Source organism: Balaenoptera ricei, chromosome 15, assembly GCF_028023285.1.
Source record: "Balaenoptera ricei isolate mBalRic1 chromosome 15, mBalRic1.hap2, whole genome shotgun sequence".
Classification (NCBI taxonomy): Eukaryota; Metazoa; Chordata; class Mammalia; order Artiodactyla; family Balaenopteridae; genus Balaenoptera; species Balaenoptera ricei.
The window spans coordinates 72,834,784-72,853,217 of NC_082653.1; the positions used below are offsets into that span (position 1 = coordinate 72,834,784).

An 18,434-nucleotide genomic window follows, 5' to 3' on the forward strand; every position below is an offset into this window, starting at 1 on the left:
CATGTTCCCCTTAAACGGAGAACTGACAGCTCATCCACTCTAGAGCCCCTTCCTCCGGCTTCAGTTGCCAGGTCAGCGGGGGTGAGGCTGAAAGCAGGTGGGTGACTCATCTTGGGCTCCTCCTAGCCTCAGTTTCCCCATTGATGCAACTTGAGGACTCCTCAGTGAGTCAAAACTCAGATAGCTCTGGCCCCTGGAGAGGCTGCTGGCTCTGGGGAGAGGAGACAGCAGCCAAGTGTGACAGAGAGAGTCCCCGCGGCCCAGGGCATGCCTGCATGTGTGTGGCCCTGGTCCTGACAGCCCACTCCCTCCGCTGCAGGCACTGGGCTCCCTCTGCTCCCCGTGGGCCGCTCCCCGCGTGGGGCCACTGCCCCCGGCCCCCGCCATGGTGCGGATTTCAAAGCCCAAGACGTTTCAGGCCTACTTGGATGATTGTCACCGGAGGTATAGCTGTGCCCACTGCCGTGCTCACCTGGCCAACCACGACGACCTCATCTCCAAGGTAACCAGGTCACAGCTGGGGCTGGACTGGGAGGCTAGAGGGGCTGCCTGGCAGCTCCCCACCAACAGCCCTGACATCCCCTCCTTTTTCCCTCCCACCCTTTAGTCCTTCCAGGGTAGTCAGGGGCGTGCCTACCTCTTCAACTCTGTGTGAGTATTCAATCTCCCTTTCTTTCCCTGACCTCTGTTGTGACTTGTGACCCCTGGCATCATACTGAGACTCTCAAGAGTCCCCTGGTTTGGGCAGGAAGCTTTGATCGCTTTTCTTTTGGATGCTAAGGACAGACACAGTAGGATACAAGCTAGAGGTGGGCTTTGTGATGGTGGGGACCCTCCCTGGGACTGCCCCCATGTCCCCACAGGGTGAACGTGGGCTGCGGGCCAGCCGAGGAGCGGGTGCTGCTGACAGGCCTCCATGCTGTTGCTGACATCCACTGCGAAAACTGCAAGACCACTTTGGGCTGGAAATATGTGAGTCAGTAACCTCTGACCCCAGGCTAGCCTTTGACCTGACCTCATATCACCTCCTCCTCAGAGCAGTCATCTGGTAATCTTTCAGGGTGTATAGGCCCAGTTCATCCAAGTCAACCTGTCTTTTCATCCCCTGACCATGTTCTCTCACATCCTGCAAGGGCTTTTCGAATTTTTCTCTTAACTCATCCTTCTCCTCACAGGCACAAACATTCCCATTTTAGAGATGAGAATATATAATGAGAATTACCATTTATTGAATGCTTATTTGCCAGGCACTGTTATGTGCTTGGCATATCTTATCTCATTCACTCATTACAGCAATCCTGTAGGTAGTCTGTTATTATCTCCACTTTACAGAAGAAGAAAGGAAGGCCCAGAGATGTTAGGTAACTTCCCCAAGGTCACACAGCTGGTAAGTAACAGAATAGGGACCAGAATCCTCGTTTTGTCTTTTTTTTTTTTTAACTCCAAACCCTTGACCCCCAGCTTCTGTTGCCATTCAGAGGATCAGAGAAGTTGCCCAAGACCCCACAGCAACATGGAGCTTGGGTCCATGAGCCTCCTTTTCCACTGCCCTCATTGCCACTGCTGTTGTTCAGGGTCTGATTTCACCACCCTGAGCATCATTTCCTTATCTGGCAGTGGAGGATAAAGCCTCCACCTGGCACCCAAAATTGTTACGGGGATCAGATTAGATGCAGCAAAAGAAGATGCTCTTGGGAAACTGCAAGTGACAGGAATCCTCAGGCATCTCTTGGAGCTGTGGTGCCTCTGTGAGGTGGATGCCCCAGGCAGAGACCGAACCCTGACCTGAGTTCACCCCTGGCCCTGCCACAGATTTGCTTTGTGTCCCTGGACAGGTGGTTTGGCCTCTCTGGACCTCTGTAAAATAAAGAAGTAGCCTGATCCAGAGATCAAAAACTCAAGTGCTTGCAGGGCCAAGCAGATGCTGTGGAGCTGCAAAAGGGGCAACATAGATCTGGAGAGGGGGTCAGTCTGGCAAACTGGAATGAGCATGGCCTGCCCCGTATTTCACCGTTTGAAAGTTACTTTTATTAAACTCTCTGTTGGCCAAACAAAACACATGTATAGGCCAAAATTGGCCCTCAGGCTACCAGTTTGTAATCCCTAGATCTTTTATTTTTTTACTTATTATTTTAATTGATTAATTAATTTATTTTTGGCTGCATTGGGTCTTCGTTGCTGCGCACAGGCTTTTCTCTAGTTGCGGCGAGGGGGGTCTATTCTTTGTTGCAGTGCGTGGGCTTCTCATTGCGGTGGCTTCACTTGTTGCGGAGCAAGGGCTCTAGGCTCGCGGGCTCTAGAGCGCAGGCTCAGTAGTTGTGGCACACGGGCTTAGTTGCTCCGCGGCATGTGGGATCTTCCCGGACCAGGGCTCGAACCCGTGTCCCCTGCATTGGCAGGTGGATTCTTAACCACTGTGCCACCAGGGAAGTCCATCCCTGGATCTTTTAGAACCTTCCATATCCTCTCTGTTGGAGCCAACATTAGTACTTAAAAAGTACCTATGATTCAGAGAGTTCTCTCTATCCCCTATTAGTGAGAAACCTGGCCCTGCCATTTACCAGCTCTGTGTCTGTGGGCAGGTGGCTTGGTTTCTCTGGTTGACAGTTTCTTCGTATGTAAAATGAGGCCAATCATATCCACTCCCCAGCCCCTATCCCTTTTGGTAAGGCCCTAGCTCCAGGGATGACAGCCTCTCTCCTCCTTTCAGGAACAGGCCTTCGAGAGCAGCCAGAAGTACAAAGAGGGGAAGTACATCATTGAACTCAACCACATGATCAAAGACAATGGCTGGGACTGACCCCTGCTCCTGACGCATGTGGCTCCAGCCCGGCCTGGCCGCCAGGGGGCGCCACTGGCTTCCCTTCACCCGAACGGAGCTCTGGACCATCAGGGCCTCTGCAGAGGAAGGATCCAGCTCCTGTACATATATTTTATTGCATGCACTGTGACCTTGGGGGGAGATCAGAAGGTGGACAAGGTGGACGACACCCCCGCACCTCCCTGCGATCTGGCTGGCTTGGATCTCATTTTTAACCCCTTCCTGCCCCGCCTGCCCTATAGATATGGCCTGTGTGCTTCTCTCTTGGCCCCAGTGCACCAAATGCCCTGTGAAATTCTCCTCCCACCGGGCACCTCTTACCCCACACGTGTCTGCTCCCCTTGTTCTGTAGCGTTTGTACATAATAAAACAATGGAGTGGAGACAGCCCCAGGCTCACGTGGAATCCGGGAAGCGGGGGGGACTCACATGCAGATTCCTGCCTCTATAGACCTGTTCCCTTTTGAGTCCCGGAGACATGGGGTAGGCACGGCGGTCAAAGCTGGGAGCCTTCGCTCCTGGAGCTCAGCTACCTTCTCTAGCACCGGGGGCGGATCTCACTGCCGGTGGAGATTCCCGCGCCCACTCTAGCTCGCTAGGCCTTGACCTCAGCTGATCTGCATCTTCTCAGCCTAAATGTTTTGACGCCGCCTAGGGGCAGCTCTCCTGAGAGGCAACTGCGCCGCGGGTTTCACCGCCCCCCTCGTCCCAACTACAACTTCCAGCGGCCCCAGCGGCACCTGCCTGTCTCCTTCGCGCCAAACCTCGGCCCTGGGCCTGCTGGGAAGTGTAGTTCCGAGGGTTCCCCAACGCGGGACCTTCTGGGAAACCCGGGCGTCAGCGGTCAGAGACCGTCGAGCTGTCGGCGTCTCCAAAGTTTTGAGACTAGGCCGAGGCTGGAGGTTTTTCAGAATGGGAACCGGGAAGGACTCCAGAGTTCAGGCCTCAGCTGCGGACTCCTCGAGGTCCCCGGTGCCCCGCATTAACAATAAGCTCTGGTCGCGTCCCTCCAGCCCTGCTCCTTCCCTCCAGTCATGCTTCGTCCCTCCAAGTCTCATCCTCCAAGTGAAGGGGGCGGGGGTCACCTGCCAGAAAAGTCTGGGGCGCCAAGGTCTGCCCCAGGACTCCAGGCTCCATCCCAGGGTCCAGGCCCCGCCCCTCAGTAGCTTATCCCTAGCCGGGGCTCCCCCCGTGGGAACGGGGACCAGCTGGCCGGAAGCGCCAAACTGCGTCCCTGTCGAGCCCCGGGGATCAATCAGGCCGAGGAGTTAATTATGTAATGAGGGGGCAGGGGGTCGGGGCTAATGAAGCCTGGGGGGGAGGGGAGGAGGGAGGGTAGCCAGGTATCCGGCCCCCTCTCGGACCCCTTCCAGGCCCCAGGGGTCTCCACCCCAGCCTAACTCCAGGGCCCCAAAGAGGGGAGGGGCTGTGATCCTGGGTCTGGAAGGGGCTGAGCTGTGAGCTATAAAGGGGGCATCTCTCAGCACTGGGGCACTCTAGGCAGCGTGACCTGAGGCCAGACAGGACTACTCCATGTACCATCCACGAGAGTTGTACCCCTCCCTGGGGACCGGCTACCGCCTAGGGCCTCCCCAGCCCGGAGCAGATTCCAGCTTCCCGCCTGCCCTGGCAGAGGGCTACCGCTACCCCGGTGAGCAGTGGGGGCAGCTCCTGTGTAGGAATTGGGGTGGAGGCTGTGGCCCTCGGCTGGCTCCTCATTCTCCTCCCATCTCCAGATCTGGACACGCCCAAACTGGATTGCTTCCTCTCCGGGATTGAGGCTGCTCCCCGAACTCTGGCTGCTCCCCCACCTCTACCCCCGCTGCCCCCAACCCTGGGCACTGAGCCGCCCCCTCCAGCCCCAGAGGGCCTTCATCCACTCCCTGGAGTCAGCCTGAGCCTGGAGAACCGGGAGTTGTGGAAAGAGTTCAACTCCGTGGGAACAGAGATGATCATCACCAAAGCTGGGAGGTGAGGGGGCTGGGCCAGGGTCCGAAGACCCAGTGTGTTCCTGGTGGGGGTCTCTTGGGAAAGGCAGAGTCCCCGGTGATGGGGCTAGGTGTGGGGATTCCTAGGGAGGCTAGAGCTCTGCCTGAGTTCAGAGCGTGACCGTGGCCTGGGTCAGGGATTCTTCTGTGGCTGGACCAGGGGTCATTCTGTGGCAAGTGTCAAGGGTCAGTCTGTGGAGTCTGTGGCTGGTTTAGGGACTGACCTATGGCAAGGGTCCTAGGTCAGTCTGGGCCCGGGGCAGAAAGTCGGGCTGGGTTATAAGTTAGTACGTGGCCTAGATCAGGGGTCAGTCTGTGCGTAGAGTCAGCATTCAGCCTATGACTGGGGTCATGGGCCAGCCACTGACCAGCATCAGGGAAGTCTGGCCAGGATCAGGGGTCACCTTGGAGGCAGGGATATGGTCAGTGTGCGGTCTTTATCTAGGCCAGGAGCTCAGTCACTAGCGCGGTGAGTCCCCTTTTTATTTTCTCTGAAGCACGTTTGTCCAGCAGCTGTAGATTCTGGTGCTGGAGATCAAGCGAGGAGACGAGGGTGGGGAGCAGAAGGCTCCTGGCAAGATTTCCAGAAGGAAAGTGTGTCACTCCTGCTTCCGCAAATGGAGTTTGAGGGGCCAGGGGTCAGGAGTCCAGACTCTGCTCCTAACCTGCTGTGTGACTCTGATCAGATCACCTGACCCGTCGGTCCTGTTTCTCATCTGTAAAATGGGATGAGACAAGCTTATAGCTCTAAGATCCTGCCCTCTGAGTTCTGATTCCACATCCCTCGATTTTATGTGACAACTGCGTGAGCCAGTGGCTATGCCCCCATGCGGGTGCTGTGCTCACCCCGGGCCACTGGGTAGCTCCAGGCCTCTCCCCTCCCTTCCCCTGTCCAGGCGCATGTTCCCTGCTTGCCGAGTATCAGTCACTGGCCTGGACCCCGAGGCCCGCTACCTGTTTCTTCTGGATGTGGTTCCGGTGGATGGGGCTCGCTACCGCTGGCAGGGCCGGCGCTGGGAGCCCAGCGGCAAGGCAGAGCCCCGCCTGCCTGACCGCGTTTACATTCATCCTGACTCCCCTGCCACCGGTGCCCACTGGATGCGGCAGCCTGTGTCTTTCCATCGTGTCAAGCTCACCAACAGCACACTGGACCCCCATGGCCACGTGAGGCCCAGGCTGGGACCCCCCGGATAAGGGTTGGGGGTGGGACCAGGGTAGGGGGTCATTCCTGTTTCTTCCCTCCCAGCTGATCTTGCACTCCATGCATAAGTATCAGCCCCGCATACACCTGGTGCGGGCCGCCCAGCTTTGCAGCCAACACTGGGGGGGCGTTGCCTCCTTCCGCTTCCCCGAGACCATGTTCATCTCCGTGACAGCCTACCAGAACCCACGGGTGAGTGACCCTGCTTGAGGGGGTGGCGTGCCCTGCCCAGGCTGTGGGAGTTTTGACTCTGGATGTGCACCCCCAGATCACACAACTGAAGATTGCAGCCAACCCCTTTGCCAAGGGCTTCCGGGAGAATGGCAGAAACTGTAAGAGGTGGGCATCATTCATTCATTCACTCGTTCATTCATCAAATGTTTATTAATCGTCCACTGTGTGCCAGGCACTGTGCTGGATGCCAGGAACACAATGTAAGTAAAAACCTGTATTCACTCACTGATTTGACAAATACTTATTTAGCACCAGCTTATGTGCCAGGCACAGTTCTAGGCAGTGAGGATGCAACAGTGAACAAACCAAAGCCCCTGCCCTCATGGAACTGATGATACTCTAGTGGGCGGAGTAGACAAGTAGACAAGAGAAATAAATATTATGTAACATGTTAGGGATACGTTCTAAAGAGAAAAGAAAGCAAGCAAGGAAGATCAGAAGGACTGGAGAGAGGTATTTATTAGATAAGAGGCCTGGAAATGCCTCACTAAGAGGACATTTGAGAAAAGACTTGGAGGAAGTATGGGAGGGAGCCAGGTGGATATCTGGGAACATGCCAGGGCCCTGAGGTGGGAGCATGCCTGCGGTATGGCGGGTGTGGAGTGAGAGAGGTGATGGGTAGCCAGGTTATGGTGGGCTGTAAAGGTTTCGTTAGGACACTGGCTTCTAACTGACCCCTTCAGAGCTGGCCCTTGCCCTCAAGACACTTAGAGTCAGGCAGAAGAGATAGATATTAATTCAAGGATCACCCTAACAAATGTAACAGTATCACTCGACAAAGGTTATCAGGGAGGGCGTGTGGTGCTGTGGGAAGTCAGGAGGCCTCCTTTGAGGAAGTTATGCTTGAACTGAGACAAGAAGGAGGAGTAAAGCAGGTGAAGAGGGGACAGACGGGGGATTCCAGAGTGTGGCTGAAAGGCAGCTAGTGGAGATGGGCAGAGTGAACAAGGTGGCATGAGCTGGGATCAGACCATGCCCTGGCCTTGTTGCTTGGGAAGGAGTTTCCATGGATTCTAAATGCAATAGGAAACCATTAGAAAGTTGTAAGTGGGGAATAAATCCCAGCTCTGCTATTTCCTAGTCATTTAATTCTCTGGCCTTCCATTTCTTCTTCTGTAAAATGGGTATAATAATGGCACCTACCTGATAGGGTCCCTGGGTGAAATGCCTGGCACCTGGTAAGTGCTCTTATTACCATCATCACCGTCACCATTATCATCATCATCATCATCATCATCATCATCATCATCATCATCATCATCATCATCATCATCATCACTATTCCCCAGGGAGCGAGACGCCCGTGTGAAGAGGAAACTGCGGGGCCCAGAGCCAGTAGCCACAGCGACCTACGGGAGTGGAGGTGAGTGTAGTCCCAGTGGTGATGGGGACAGGCCTGAGATGCTGATCCTCCTTAGCCCACAATGTCCCTTCTGTCTCCCCAGATGCACCAGGTGGTCCCTGTGATTCCACACTGGGTGGGGACGTTCGTGAGTCAGATCCAGAGCAGGCCCCAGCGCCCGGGGAAGCTGCCCCAGCCCCAGCTCCTCCCTGTGGTGGCCCCAGTGCTGAGGCCTACCTTCTGCACCCTGCAGCTTTCCATGGGGCCCCTGGTCACCTTCCAACCAGGTGAGTGGGACAAGGGCACAGGGCTGGGCTGTTCCAGGCTGGGGATCCCTCTCCCCTGTTCTGATGCCTCTCTGCACTTCAGGAACCCCAGCTTCCCCGAGGCTCCAGACTCTGGGCGCCCAGCCCCCTACTCAGCCGCCTTCCTGGAGCTGCAGCCCGGGCCAGCAGGCTCAGGATACCCAGCAGCGGCACCCTCAGCGTCCTTTGCCTCGCACTTCCTCCAAGGGGGCCCCTTCCCTCTGCCCTACCCTGGGCCTGGGGCTTACCTGGATGTGGGCTCCAAACCAATGTACTGAGCCTTTGCTAAGCCCCTCTGCCTCCCTCCTCGTCTTCCATCACAAACCTCCAGTTCCCCTCCCCCAGGCCTGTTGCCCCCTCACTTCCACTGGCCCCATCCCCCACACCAAATGGCTGCCTCGGGCCTCCCCCACCCCACTTCACACTTTGATTTCACTCCCACCCCCCTCTGGCTTCAAAGCTCTGGCTAAGCCGCTGGGAGTCCAGCTGGGGCCAGCTTCCCCTTCCCGGCTCTCACCTCAGTGTGAATGGAGGGAGGCTCTGCCTGGCCAAATGGGACCTGGGACCAGCACTCCCACCTCCCAGCCTCACCCTTGGGCCCGGCAAGTTCTACCCCGTCGCCCCGTGCAAGCCACGCCAGTCTCTTCTCAGGACTAGAGTATTTTTTGTTAATAAAACTCGGAAGACAGACATCAGTGTTCTGGAAACATTGGGCTAATGGTGTTCGGCCCCGAGTGGGGCTGTGTGAGCACAGGTTCTGTGAGGAGACCCAGGCCCCCAATCTAGACTTGTCATTTCCAGCTGCTTGACCTTGTGCGTGTAAATCAACACTCTGGGCCTGTTTCCTCTTCAGAAAAATGGGGGAATCAGTGTCTTGACACTCAATGTTCTGAGAATTAAATAGGGCTGCCTGAGAACCCGCCCCTCTACCTAGCCCTCAGGAGCGGTCACTGTCACTGGATGGGGACCAGGAGGCTCTGGGCAAGTTGACTGGCCTGAGCCGCACCTTGCTGGCAGGACCGGGGTTCCAGGGCAGTCAATGTCCTGACATCTACCAGGCTGCGCTGGCACCACTGCTCATCCCCAATCAATTCTGACACAAACCCAAAGACCATTTTTCTTCTTTTATTAGATTTTTTTTCTTTTTTTTTTTTCTTCTCAAAATTTTTATCTAAAAACAAACAAACAAAAAAAAAAAAAGGAAAAAAAAGAAAAACAAAATTATTGGAAACTTCACGGTTCAAGTGGGGAGACGGGGGAGGAGGAGCATGGAGCCAAGGCTCCAAGCCTCTCCAGAAAAGTCCTCACCCACAAAGTGCCCTCTTTTGGGGGGACAGCATAGCCGGGGACAGCCCCCCAGCCTTCGTCTGAAGAGGGCAGAGTCACAGTGGTCCAGGGGCCAGAGGGGCTGGAGGAGGCAGGGGCCAAAGGGGTCACAGGAAGTAGTCAGCCACGGGCTTTTTGGAGGGGATGCCCCGTGTCTCTTGGGGAGCGGCCTCAAAGATGATGAAATCTTTCTGGAGATGCTCGTCCAGCTCCAAGATGGCTGCCACATTCCCACAGCTGGAAGTCGGAGGGCAGCAGGGTTAAAGAAGCGGGTCAGCCTAGATCCCCACCTCGACCTCCCGGCCCAGGCAGCTCACCGGTAGCAGTAGTTGGGTGCCGACCACACAGTGAGTACAGTCTCGTTGAAGTGCCACTTATAACCTTCCATCACCAGTTGGTGGGCACGGCAGATCATGTCAATGTCGTTGGCTGCATTGAACTGGGCCACCACGTCACTGCCAAATAGGTAGCCAGCCCCACGGGGGCTCACGCCCCAGCCTGTTGTGTCTGAGGCAGATGAGGGTAGGGATGCCGAGAGGGTGTCTTCAGGGCATCAGTGGTTATCCGTGGCCCTTTGCAGGAGAGTACCCTGCCCCTCCCCCAGTTAGGCCTGTGCAGCAGGAGCACAGGGCCCGAATGCGTTCTGAGGGAGCCTGGGGGCAGGACAGCAAATGCTGAAGCAGATAAGCTCCAAAGAAGAAAGAATTTCCTGATAGTTGAGCCACCTCACCATCAGGGTGACCATGTAATTTACTGTCCAAACAGGTACACACAAGAGCGAAAGGAGGTGCTGACAGTAACCAGGCCAGGACAGCACCTGTGACCCCGGGCTGCCCAGCCGGCGGGGAGGTAGTAACAGGGCAGCGAGGGAGTGGAGGCTGCTGTTACAGCACAAGAGCCCTAGACAGGGATCAGGAGGCTTGGCTTTCATCTCGGCTCTGCTCCATCTAGCTGAGGAGGCCCACAAAATGAGGGGTCCTCAGGGGGCCACCATTCTGGGAGTCTGACCTCTGCAGAAGCCCCTTCACATTCAGGGAGCTGATGATTTTGTCCTCAACAAGCCCCTGAGCAATGACATACATCCCCCCCAATCCCCCAGCTCAAAGCACCCAGCTCCCCATGTTCTCCTCCTCATCAAGGGTGCCAGCCAGTTGGCAGTCAAGCACGGACGCCAGTGAGGACCGGCCCCGCTCTGCTGTGTCCCAAACTCACCAGCTCGGGCTTAGCCTTCAAGGCACCTGCTTTAACCACAGGACCCCCTCAGTCACTCACCAAACTACGAGTAGAGCTCCTGCCCTCACCTTCAGGGTCGGACCAGAGCAGGTCACACATGGGCCCGTCATGAGGCACCTCTTGCTTTCGGTCAATTGTCCGGATCTGGTCCAGTGTCTGGATGGAGGGGGAAAGGCCCCCGTGCACACAGAAGATCTACAGGGGAGAGTGAGACAGGCGGGAAGGGAGGCTGAGGCCCAGCGCCTCTTCCATCTCTCCCATCCCCGGGAGGCCCCGGCGGGCCTACCTTGCCATCGATGATGGCCGACAGGCTGAGGTAGTCAAAGATCTCAGTGCAGTAGCGCCACACGGTCACCGAGCCGTACTTGCGCAGACACTCGTCATAGAAGCCGTAGACCTGGGTGATCTGACGGCTTTCGTGGTTGCCCCGGATCAGGGTGATGCGGTCAGGATAGCGAACCTGGAGGTAGGCACCACGCCAGGCCTGGGGTCGAGGCTCTGTCTCGTGCTCCTAGATGTCCTCACATCTGCCAGCCCCGCTGCATCCTCATCACTACTGCCGTGGCCCAGATTCATGTCACCTCTGCCTGAACGGTGTTCCATCCACCTCACACGCTCCCAGTCCCTCCTCCAGAGGAGGCAAAGCTGAATCCTCTCCCACCTCCTGCCCACCTCACAACTACAAACCTAATGGCCCCTCCTTCATCCACCAGGTACAGACCAAGCCCTTAGCAAGACACTTAGAGCACTTTGTCATCTGGTCCCTTACAGCCTCTCTCCCCCCAGTGGATAATGTACCCAGCTGAACTCAACTCCTTGCCACTTTCTGAACTGGATGAGCCTCTATTTCCTCCCCTACAATGCCGTCCCTCTGACCTCATCCTCCAGGGGCCCAATCAGATGTCCCCAAGTCAAGGAAAGCTTCTCTGACCACCCAAGCAGAATCTGTCCGTCACCAGCAGCACAGCTCAAGAGTTGGGGGTGGATGGAGCAGGAGATGAGGGCCGAAAGGATGCAGACAGGTCAGGCCTGAGGTGGCCCAGGTCTGGGGTCCAGAAGTCAGGGGGTCCCACCTTAAGTGCCAGCAGCAGGAGGAACGTTTCGACGCTGTAGAAACCACGATCCACAAAGTCCCCCATGAAGAGGTAGTTAGTCTCAGGGACGTCGCCTCCCACCTGAGGAGGGAGGAAGAAGGTTCCGCTTGGTCCTAAACTGTCCCCGACCCACTGTGGTGGCCCATTTCCAGTCAAGTTGAGGCCCTTCTTTCACAATGGGCCCACCTGACTAGGGGCCTCTGGCCTCCACTCCACTCACCAAACTCAAAAGTTTCCACTCTCAGTTAAAAGGGTCTTCCAGTCATCCCCCAGGTCACCTTTCCCATTGTTTCCCCACACTCACTCTGAACAGCTCCTTGAGGTCATAGAATTGTCCATGGATGTCACCGCATACCTGGAAGTGAGAAAGCAGATCGGAACTCAACAGTCCGAAAGCCTCTGCTACCAGGGGCTGTCCTTCAAAACACCCACTGCTTGAGAAGATCCTTATCACTCTCGGCTAAGCCTCTGCTTCTCAGGGCCAAAAATCTACTCTCCCACCCCAATCTCCCCATCCCACACTGAGTGCCAACTATTCTGGGGGCAAGAGCTAGAGCCAATTCTTTCCAGCTAGACCTGCAGCTCCCAGAGGACCTGGCCCCCTCCTCTCCCTACTCCCCACCAGGCACCCAGAATAAAGTCACTAGTAACACACAGGAACACGTGGAGTCATCACTCACCGAACTGAGTTCTTCTGCCCTGGTCAAGAGCATCCCTCCAATGACTCCAAAGACCCTGCCCATAACAGCCAATTCTTCTAGCAAAGCTCCCTTGAAGATGGGGCTCTCAGGGATGAGGGGTAGACCTCGGAGCCCACAAGATTAAGGGGAATGACCACGTGCCTAAAAGACCAAGCCAGGCTGTGGAGGGATGGCGGGTACTCACTGTGACTGGCGAGTCCACCCTCTGCACGTTGCTCTCCTCCACCAAGATCTCTCTGGAGACAGGAGAAGACCAGGGTCACCAAAGCCGAGCCAGCCCAACCCTATTCCTGACCTTTTCTGCGGGGGAGGGGAGGATATGAGGCTGTCCTTGCACCTCTAGGGGGCAGGTCAGAGGTGTGCAATTTCCCCAGGATAGCCTGACCACAGCCCCACTGCTCGAGACCCTTCTGTGCGTGGCTCCCTGCTGCCAACAGGCCAAAGCCCAAGCTCTTTTTTTTTTTATGACAGTTTTTTTTTTTTTTTAATTTATTTATTTTATTTTTGGCTGTGTTGGGTCTTCGTTTCTGTGCGAGGGCTTTCTCTAGTTGTGGCAAGCGGGGGCCACTCTTCATCGCGGTGCGCGGGCCTCTCACTATCGCGGCCTCTCTTGTTGCGGAGCACAGGCTCCAGACGCGCAGGCTCAGTAGTTGTGGCTCACGGGCCTAGTCGCTCCGCGGCATGTGGGATCTTCCCAGACCAGGGCGCGAACCCGTGTCCCCTGCATTGGCAGGCAGACTCTCAACCGCTGCGCCACCAGGGAAGCCCCAGAAAGCCCAAGCTCTTGTTCAGCCTTTGCAAGGAGTCTGGGACTTTCCCGGCCTTGACCCTCCACGCTGCTCCCTTTCACACAGCCAGCACTTACTCCCAGAAAACAGATGTCCTCCTCCTCCTCTCCACGGAGCCCTCTGCTCAGAGACCGTGCCCTCGGCCGAGCTCTTACAGCCCCTCTCTCCCCACCACAGCGGCCTCCTCCTGGACTGTCCCAAGTCATGGGGATGGTGCCCTGGGCAGGCTGGCCATCGGAGGCACCTTCAAAGTGATACGCTGTTGACGCTTTTCTATTATTTATTTAGAGCAAGTGAGGACCTGGTCCTCCCTTTCTCCTTGCAGTGCAGTCTACTTCTGCCTGAGTGAGCTTGACATGAAATTGCTTTGTCCGTTACAGACACCTAATCGTAAGTAATGCCGTGTTTCTAGATTTTGTCCTTGATGATCACGGCAGCCGTGAACACTTCAGTTCACACCACGTGCCAGGACGGTAGTAAGAGCTCTGCATGGATGACGCAGGCAATCAAACCACCACCCTCAAAGGCAGGCACTGTGATGATTCCTATGGCTCAGATGAAGAAAGCGGCCAGTCACACAGGCAGAAACTGAACCAAGGCAGCCTGCTCCAGAGTGTGGCCCTTACCAAGCTAGTCTGACGTGGGAGGCACTTGCTCAGCCCTCTCTCTGCCAGTCCCCTCCCACAAGACCAGGAGTTCCTTAGGCTTAGGGCGCTCTGTACGACTAAGGTGGCTCCAGGGAGGTGTGCCTCGGTTTCCAGGAATGGCAGGAGGCGCTGGCAGTGGTCCAAGGGGCCAGACAGCAGCTAGGCTCTCCCACCTGTACTGCATCTTGTGCCAAACATCCGCCACATGACTGCTTATAATGACCTTTCCAACTGACTTGGGAGGTGCTTTCCATCCTCATCTGACAAAGAAACTGAGGCTTTAGAGAAAAAAGGGGCAGAATCAAGGTCACAAAGCTGGAGAGTGGCTGAATTGGAACCTCAGGGGTCCAATTTCCTGAGATTTTATACCAGCCCCTTCCACAGACTCTGGGTCGCAACCTACCTCAGTGCCAGCAAGGCCTCAGCACAGCGTGGGAACCAGGCCCCAGCTCTGTCACCTGCAGCACATCACCAGCCCTCTCAGGGCTCACACCTGCTCACCTTCACTTCCACAACGAACAATGCCGACCAAAGCGCCAGACCCTGTCCCTGGATATGAAGAATCTCATGCATGCTCCATAAGGATTTCAAAGACTTGGAGATGTAGAGTGACTTGACCAGGGTCACACTGTTTATAGGTGACAAAGCTATACTTCATACTGAAGACCACCCGATTCAAAACCCTCGGCCGTTCTAATGTGCTGATGTTTTTCACAAGAGCAAATTCAGCTCCCAGGCCTCTGTAGTTCCAAGGTTTTGAGCCTCCGTACCCTCTGAGCAAGCAAAAGCTCTTGACACGACCAGCCTCAGCCTGGGCCCCTGGTGGGTCCTCAGGAGGCCACGGCCAGGTGCTAGAGTTGGTCCTCCTCCAGATTGGGCCTGGGATAACAATGGCCACCTCAGGCCTGAGCCTAGTACCTCCAAGCTCCATCGTAGGAGCTGGGCAGGACCCTTCCACTCCTCAGTAGCCCCCTGCTGCCTCTCACAGAGTCTAAATGTCTGTCTGCCTGGCTGTCAGTGAGCGTGGAGTATGGTCAAAGACCTGGATCCAAAACCAGGCTCCCCTCTGATCAGCTGTGAGACGAGGGGTAAGACATTATCTTCTCCGAGGCTCAGTGTCCTCTTTGTGAAATACTCACCCCATGCCCTGCCTATTCCACAGCGCTGCAAAGAGCAATGAAGACTGAACACATGAAGAGCCACAGACGAGCATTTAAAAGCAGGCCCTGCCTGTTCACCAAATCCATGCAGGCCCTGTCTGGCTGTTACAGGTTTGTGTGGGGCAAAGCCAAGCAAAGAGCCCGACGGCCACTTTCTCTCTGGATGGCCTTGGTCAAATCACTAGGCTTCAAGGAGTCACAGCTTCCTGTTCTGTAAAATGGGGCTAATAATTCCAACCTCACAGGATGGCTGTGGGAAGGAAATGGATATAAGTTCTTTGCCAGTACAAGGCCAGGCTAACAGTGGGCCTGTTGTTCCATCAATGTGGGGTAATTCTGCTGGCACTTTCCCCACAATTCTCCAGCATGGTGGAAGCCATGGAAAGTTCCGCAGGAGGCAGGTAACTGGTCTCCTCACCGCTGCCCACACATCTCAGGGCTCCACTCCTATTCTCATCCTGCTAGGAATGCCCTTCCTTACTGGGCCTGCCCCCATCAGCTATCCAAATTATTTTCATCTTTCAAGGCCACCTTCTCTTATAATCCTTCTCTAATAACTGCTGTCCATATCAGCATTGCCCTCTTCCTACAAAATAATTTCAGTAACACCCAACGTTTGTCCGGCAGTTACATTTTACCAAAGCCTATGCTAAGCACATCCCAAGCACCAACCGTCTTATTAAGTACTATTATCCCCACATGAAGAAACGGAGTCTCAGAGACCTCAACATCACCAACACAGCGAGGAAGTTGGCAGAGCTGATTCCAACCTAGTGCCATCATATTCCAAAACCTGGTTCTTAATCACTACATCACCCTACTTCCCACAGAACTGAGTTGGGCCTCCCTCCACACCTTGCTTAATTCTACTCTGGCTTATTGGCTACTATTTCCTAGGCTCCCACAATGAATATGAGGGTGATCCAACTCCACTTTCTTGCATTATGGCCCGAAAAGGGACAGGACATGGAGAACTGGCTTCACGATCCATCACTTAATTGTTGAATGAGAGTCCTCACCTGTAAGATGGGCTCAATTCCATCCACCTTTTAGGGTTGTTATTGGAATTAAAAGAACACTGTAAACCACAGAGTCTTTAGCGTTTCTGCCTTGAACTCCTGTTCTTGCTGACACTCCCTTTTATCATCTTATTCTTCGAGGTCTATCCCAAAGTTCCGCCAAGAAATGTTCTCTGTTCCCCCCAGACAGATAGGGTTGTTTCCCTGAGCTTCCTAAGTACTTTCTGTAACTAACTCCACTGAAAACACATCATCTAACACTTCAAGTATCTTCATCCAGGTCTGTCTTCCCCCAACAGGCTGGCTGCTCCTCGACTCCTCGAGGGAAGAGGCCCTATTCCGCTCCTCTCCGGGAAAGCTTCCAGGATGAGCCAGGCCCAAAGTTCTCAGCTGGGTTTGCCCCGGGCCGGAACCCCAAGCCTCTCTTCCCCGGAGCCACAGGGCTCACCTAGCCTTAGCGCACAGGGCCTTGACTTCGCTCTCTTTGATGAGCTCGCAGCGCCGCAGCTGCTCGATCTGCCGGTCCAGGTCGCTGATCTCCGCCATGGCCCACCCCCCGGCGCGGGTCAGAGCCGGGGCCGCCGCCCCCTCCGCACCGCACAGGGGTCTCCTGGGAAAGGCGAAGACAAGCCCGCGGATCAGAGTGTCCCTAGGGGGCGCCGGGTCGGGGTCGGGGACAACTCGATTCTGGAGCTGGCCCGGCCTCCCCACTCCCGCCTCCCCTCACATCGGCCCCCGGGCCCCCAGCGTCCCACAGGCCGGGCCGCACCCCCGCTAACTCCCGTCGAGCCCCGCGGGCCCGCGCTGGGGACGGCGGCCTAGAGGGGTCTCAGACTATTACCGCCGCTGCGACTCCGGCTCCGGCTCCCGGGGTCCCTGTCTTCCTCCTTCCCTCCGCTTTGGGCCGCCGCCACCACCGTTTCTACTTCCGGCCCCGCCGCGGAAGCAGAGGAAGAGCAGTTCCGCCGCGCGCCGGACGTGGCGTCATACACACACTCCCCCTCCCACGCCGCGCCCTTACCCCACCCCCTCAAGCCTGAGAGTGGAAATGAGCCCAAGGAACCGGATGTCGGCAACAAGCGGACGGAAGTGATTGTGGGCTAAGCCGATTGGCGCTGCGAGGGATGTTAGGGACGTCAGTCCAGTCTCCCCATCTCAGTGAGGGAAACTGGAGCTGAGCCGGGGCTCCGACCTGTAACTTTAAGTTACACGTTTTTGTTTACCTGTTTTAGCAGACCTCCCCCATTACAATCCCTGAGGGATGGAACTTTGCCCTGTTTACACTTGCAGCCCCAGTGCTTACTTTGAACAAGGCCTGGAACAGTTGGCATACAGAAGTATTCGTTCAATGGTGAAGGAATTCCAGTCCGGATCTCTTTCCAGGGCCCCAGAGAAATCTCTGCTGTGGAGGACCTCCGAAATTAGAAGTGGAAAAGAGTCCACCTTCCCCACACCAAGTCTATACCTCAGCTAGCATGACCTCCCCGATTCCAGAATGATCCCTTTGACACCCCTCAGCTGCTTATTGTCTGCAGTTTTACTTTTTTTTTAGAGGAGGAAGCTGGCTAAAAAAGGTTAAGTAACTTGTTCATGGTTGCATAGCTAAGAACTTTGGGTTTGAATCGAAGTTGAAGTTTTTGTTTGTTTGACTGCGTTGGGTCTTCGTTGCTGCCGGCAGGCTTTCTCTAGTTGCGGCGAGCAGGGGCTACTCTTCATTGCAGTGCGCGGGCTTCTCATTGCGCTGGCTTCTCTTGTGGAGCACAGCACGCAGGCTTCAGTAGTTGTGGCGCGTGGGCTCAGTAGTTGTGGCTCATGGGCTCTAGGGCGCACGCAGGCTCAGCAGTTGTGGTGCACGGGCTTAGTTGCTCCGTGGCATGTGGAATCTTCCCGGACCAGGGCTCGAACCCGTGTCCCCTGCATTGGCAGGCGGATTCTTAACCACTGCACCACCAGGGAAGTCCCCAAAGTTGAAATCTGAACCCAGGAAAGCTGTGTCCTCAGTTCTAGTTTCTTCTTCTGTCACTTACTCTTTCTGGCGCTTTGTCGTTAGAAACTTTATAAAACATCCCAAACTGACATTTGAAGTCCTCTGCTTCCCTAGTCTCTTGCTGCACGCAGAGGAAGTGATTGGTCTTTAAACAAACTTCTTGGTGTCAGAGCCCTTTTGGAATGTCCTTTTGCTATCTTCTATGGACCCTCAATTTCTAGTTGCTTTACTTCAGACTTTGTTTCACAGAGAGCTGAGTGAAGCTAGGCACAGAAGTGAGGCCACAGTTTGAAGGTGCACTAGACACCAGTTCTGTTTTGGATGTAGGCAACAGATGCAAATGTGCAGAGAAAGGTAAAGGACTAAGTTCTTAAATTCCTAGAAGGTACTAAGTTTCTATGCAGATGACTATAGGGATTCAGTAGGTCCAGAGATCAGAAAGGTGAGGATTTTTTTTTTCCCCTCTAGAGGAGAGCTCAGACAGGAAATGGTCCACATCATGAAATTTGGGAAGTGGCAGGACTAACTATGTTGTTGGTTATGACCAAGATCTTTAATACCCAAAAAGATCTGATATAGTTACTATTAC

The 18,434-nt window shown here is 55.3% G+C and overlaps 3 protein-coding genes across 3 annotated transcripts; 2 read left to right on the forward strand and 1 right to left on the reverse strand.

The window, feature by feature from the left end:
- The first annotated feature begins 260 nt into the window (after nt 1-260).
- Nucleotides 261-3,208, forward strand: YPEL3 (yippee like 3). Its single transcript, XM_059898948.1, is given in 5 exon segments — nt 261-303; nt 306-502; nt 608-651; nt 864-972; nt 2,711-3,208. Coding segments are annotated over 5 exon segments (468 nt in total). The 5' UTR covers nt 261-275; the 3' UTR covers nt 2,801-3,208.
- A 958-nt stretch (nt 3,209-4,166) lies between these two features.
- On the forward strand, nt 4,167-8,534 carry TBX6 (T-box transcription factor 6). The gene is made up of 8 exons (XM_059898946.1): nt 4,167-4,471; nt 4,557-4,791; nt 5,705-5,972; nt 6,055-6,201; nt 6,278-6,348; nt 7,533-7,606; nt 7,689-7,872; nt 7,955-8,534. Exons 1-8 carry the CDS (start codon nt 4,354-4,356, stop codon nt 8,166-8,168), a joined length of 1,311 nt encoding a protein of 436 aa, XP_059754929.1. The 5' UTR covers nt 4,167-4,353; the 3' UTR covers nt 8,169-8,534.
- A 465-nt stretch (nt 8,535-8,999) lies between these two features.
- Nucleotides 9,000-16,799, reverse strand: PPP4C (protein phosphatase 4 catalytic subunit). Its single transcript, XM_059898947.1, has 9 exons — nt 16,700-16,799; nt 16,307-16,468; nt 12,429-12,480; nt 11,848-11,898; nt 11,523-11,624; nt 10,736-10,909; nt 10,518-10,644; nt 9,534-9,723; nt 9,000-9,453 (listed from the first exon to the last, which is right to left on the reverse strand). Exons 2-9 carry the CDS (start codon nt 16,402-16,404, stop codon nt 9,324-9,326), a joined length of 924 nt encoding a protein of 307 aa, XP_059754930.1. The 5' UTR covers nt 16,405-16,468; nt 16,700-16,799; the 3' UTR covers nt 9,000-9,323.
- Between the last annotated feature and the right edge of the window lie 1,635 nt (nt 16,800-18,434).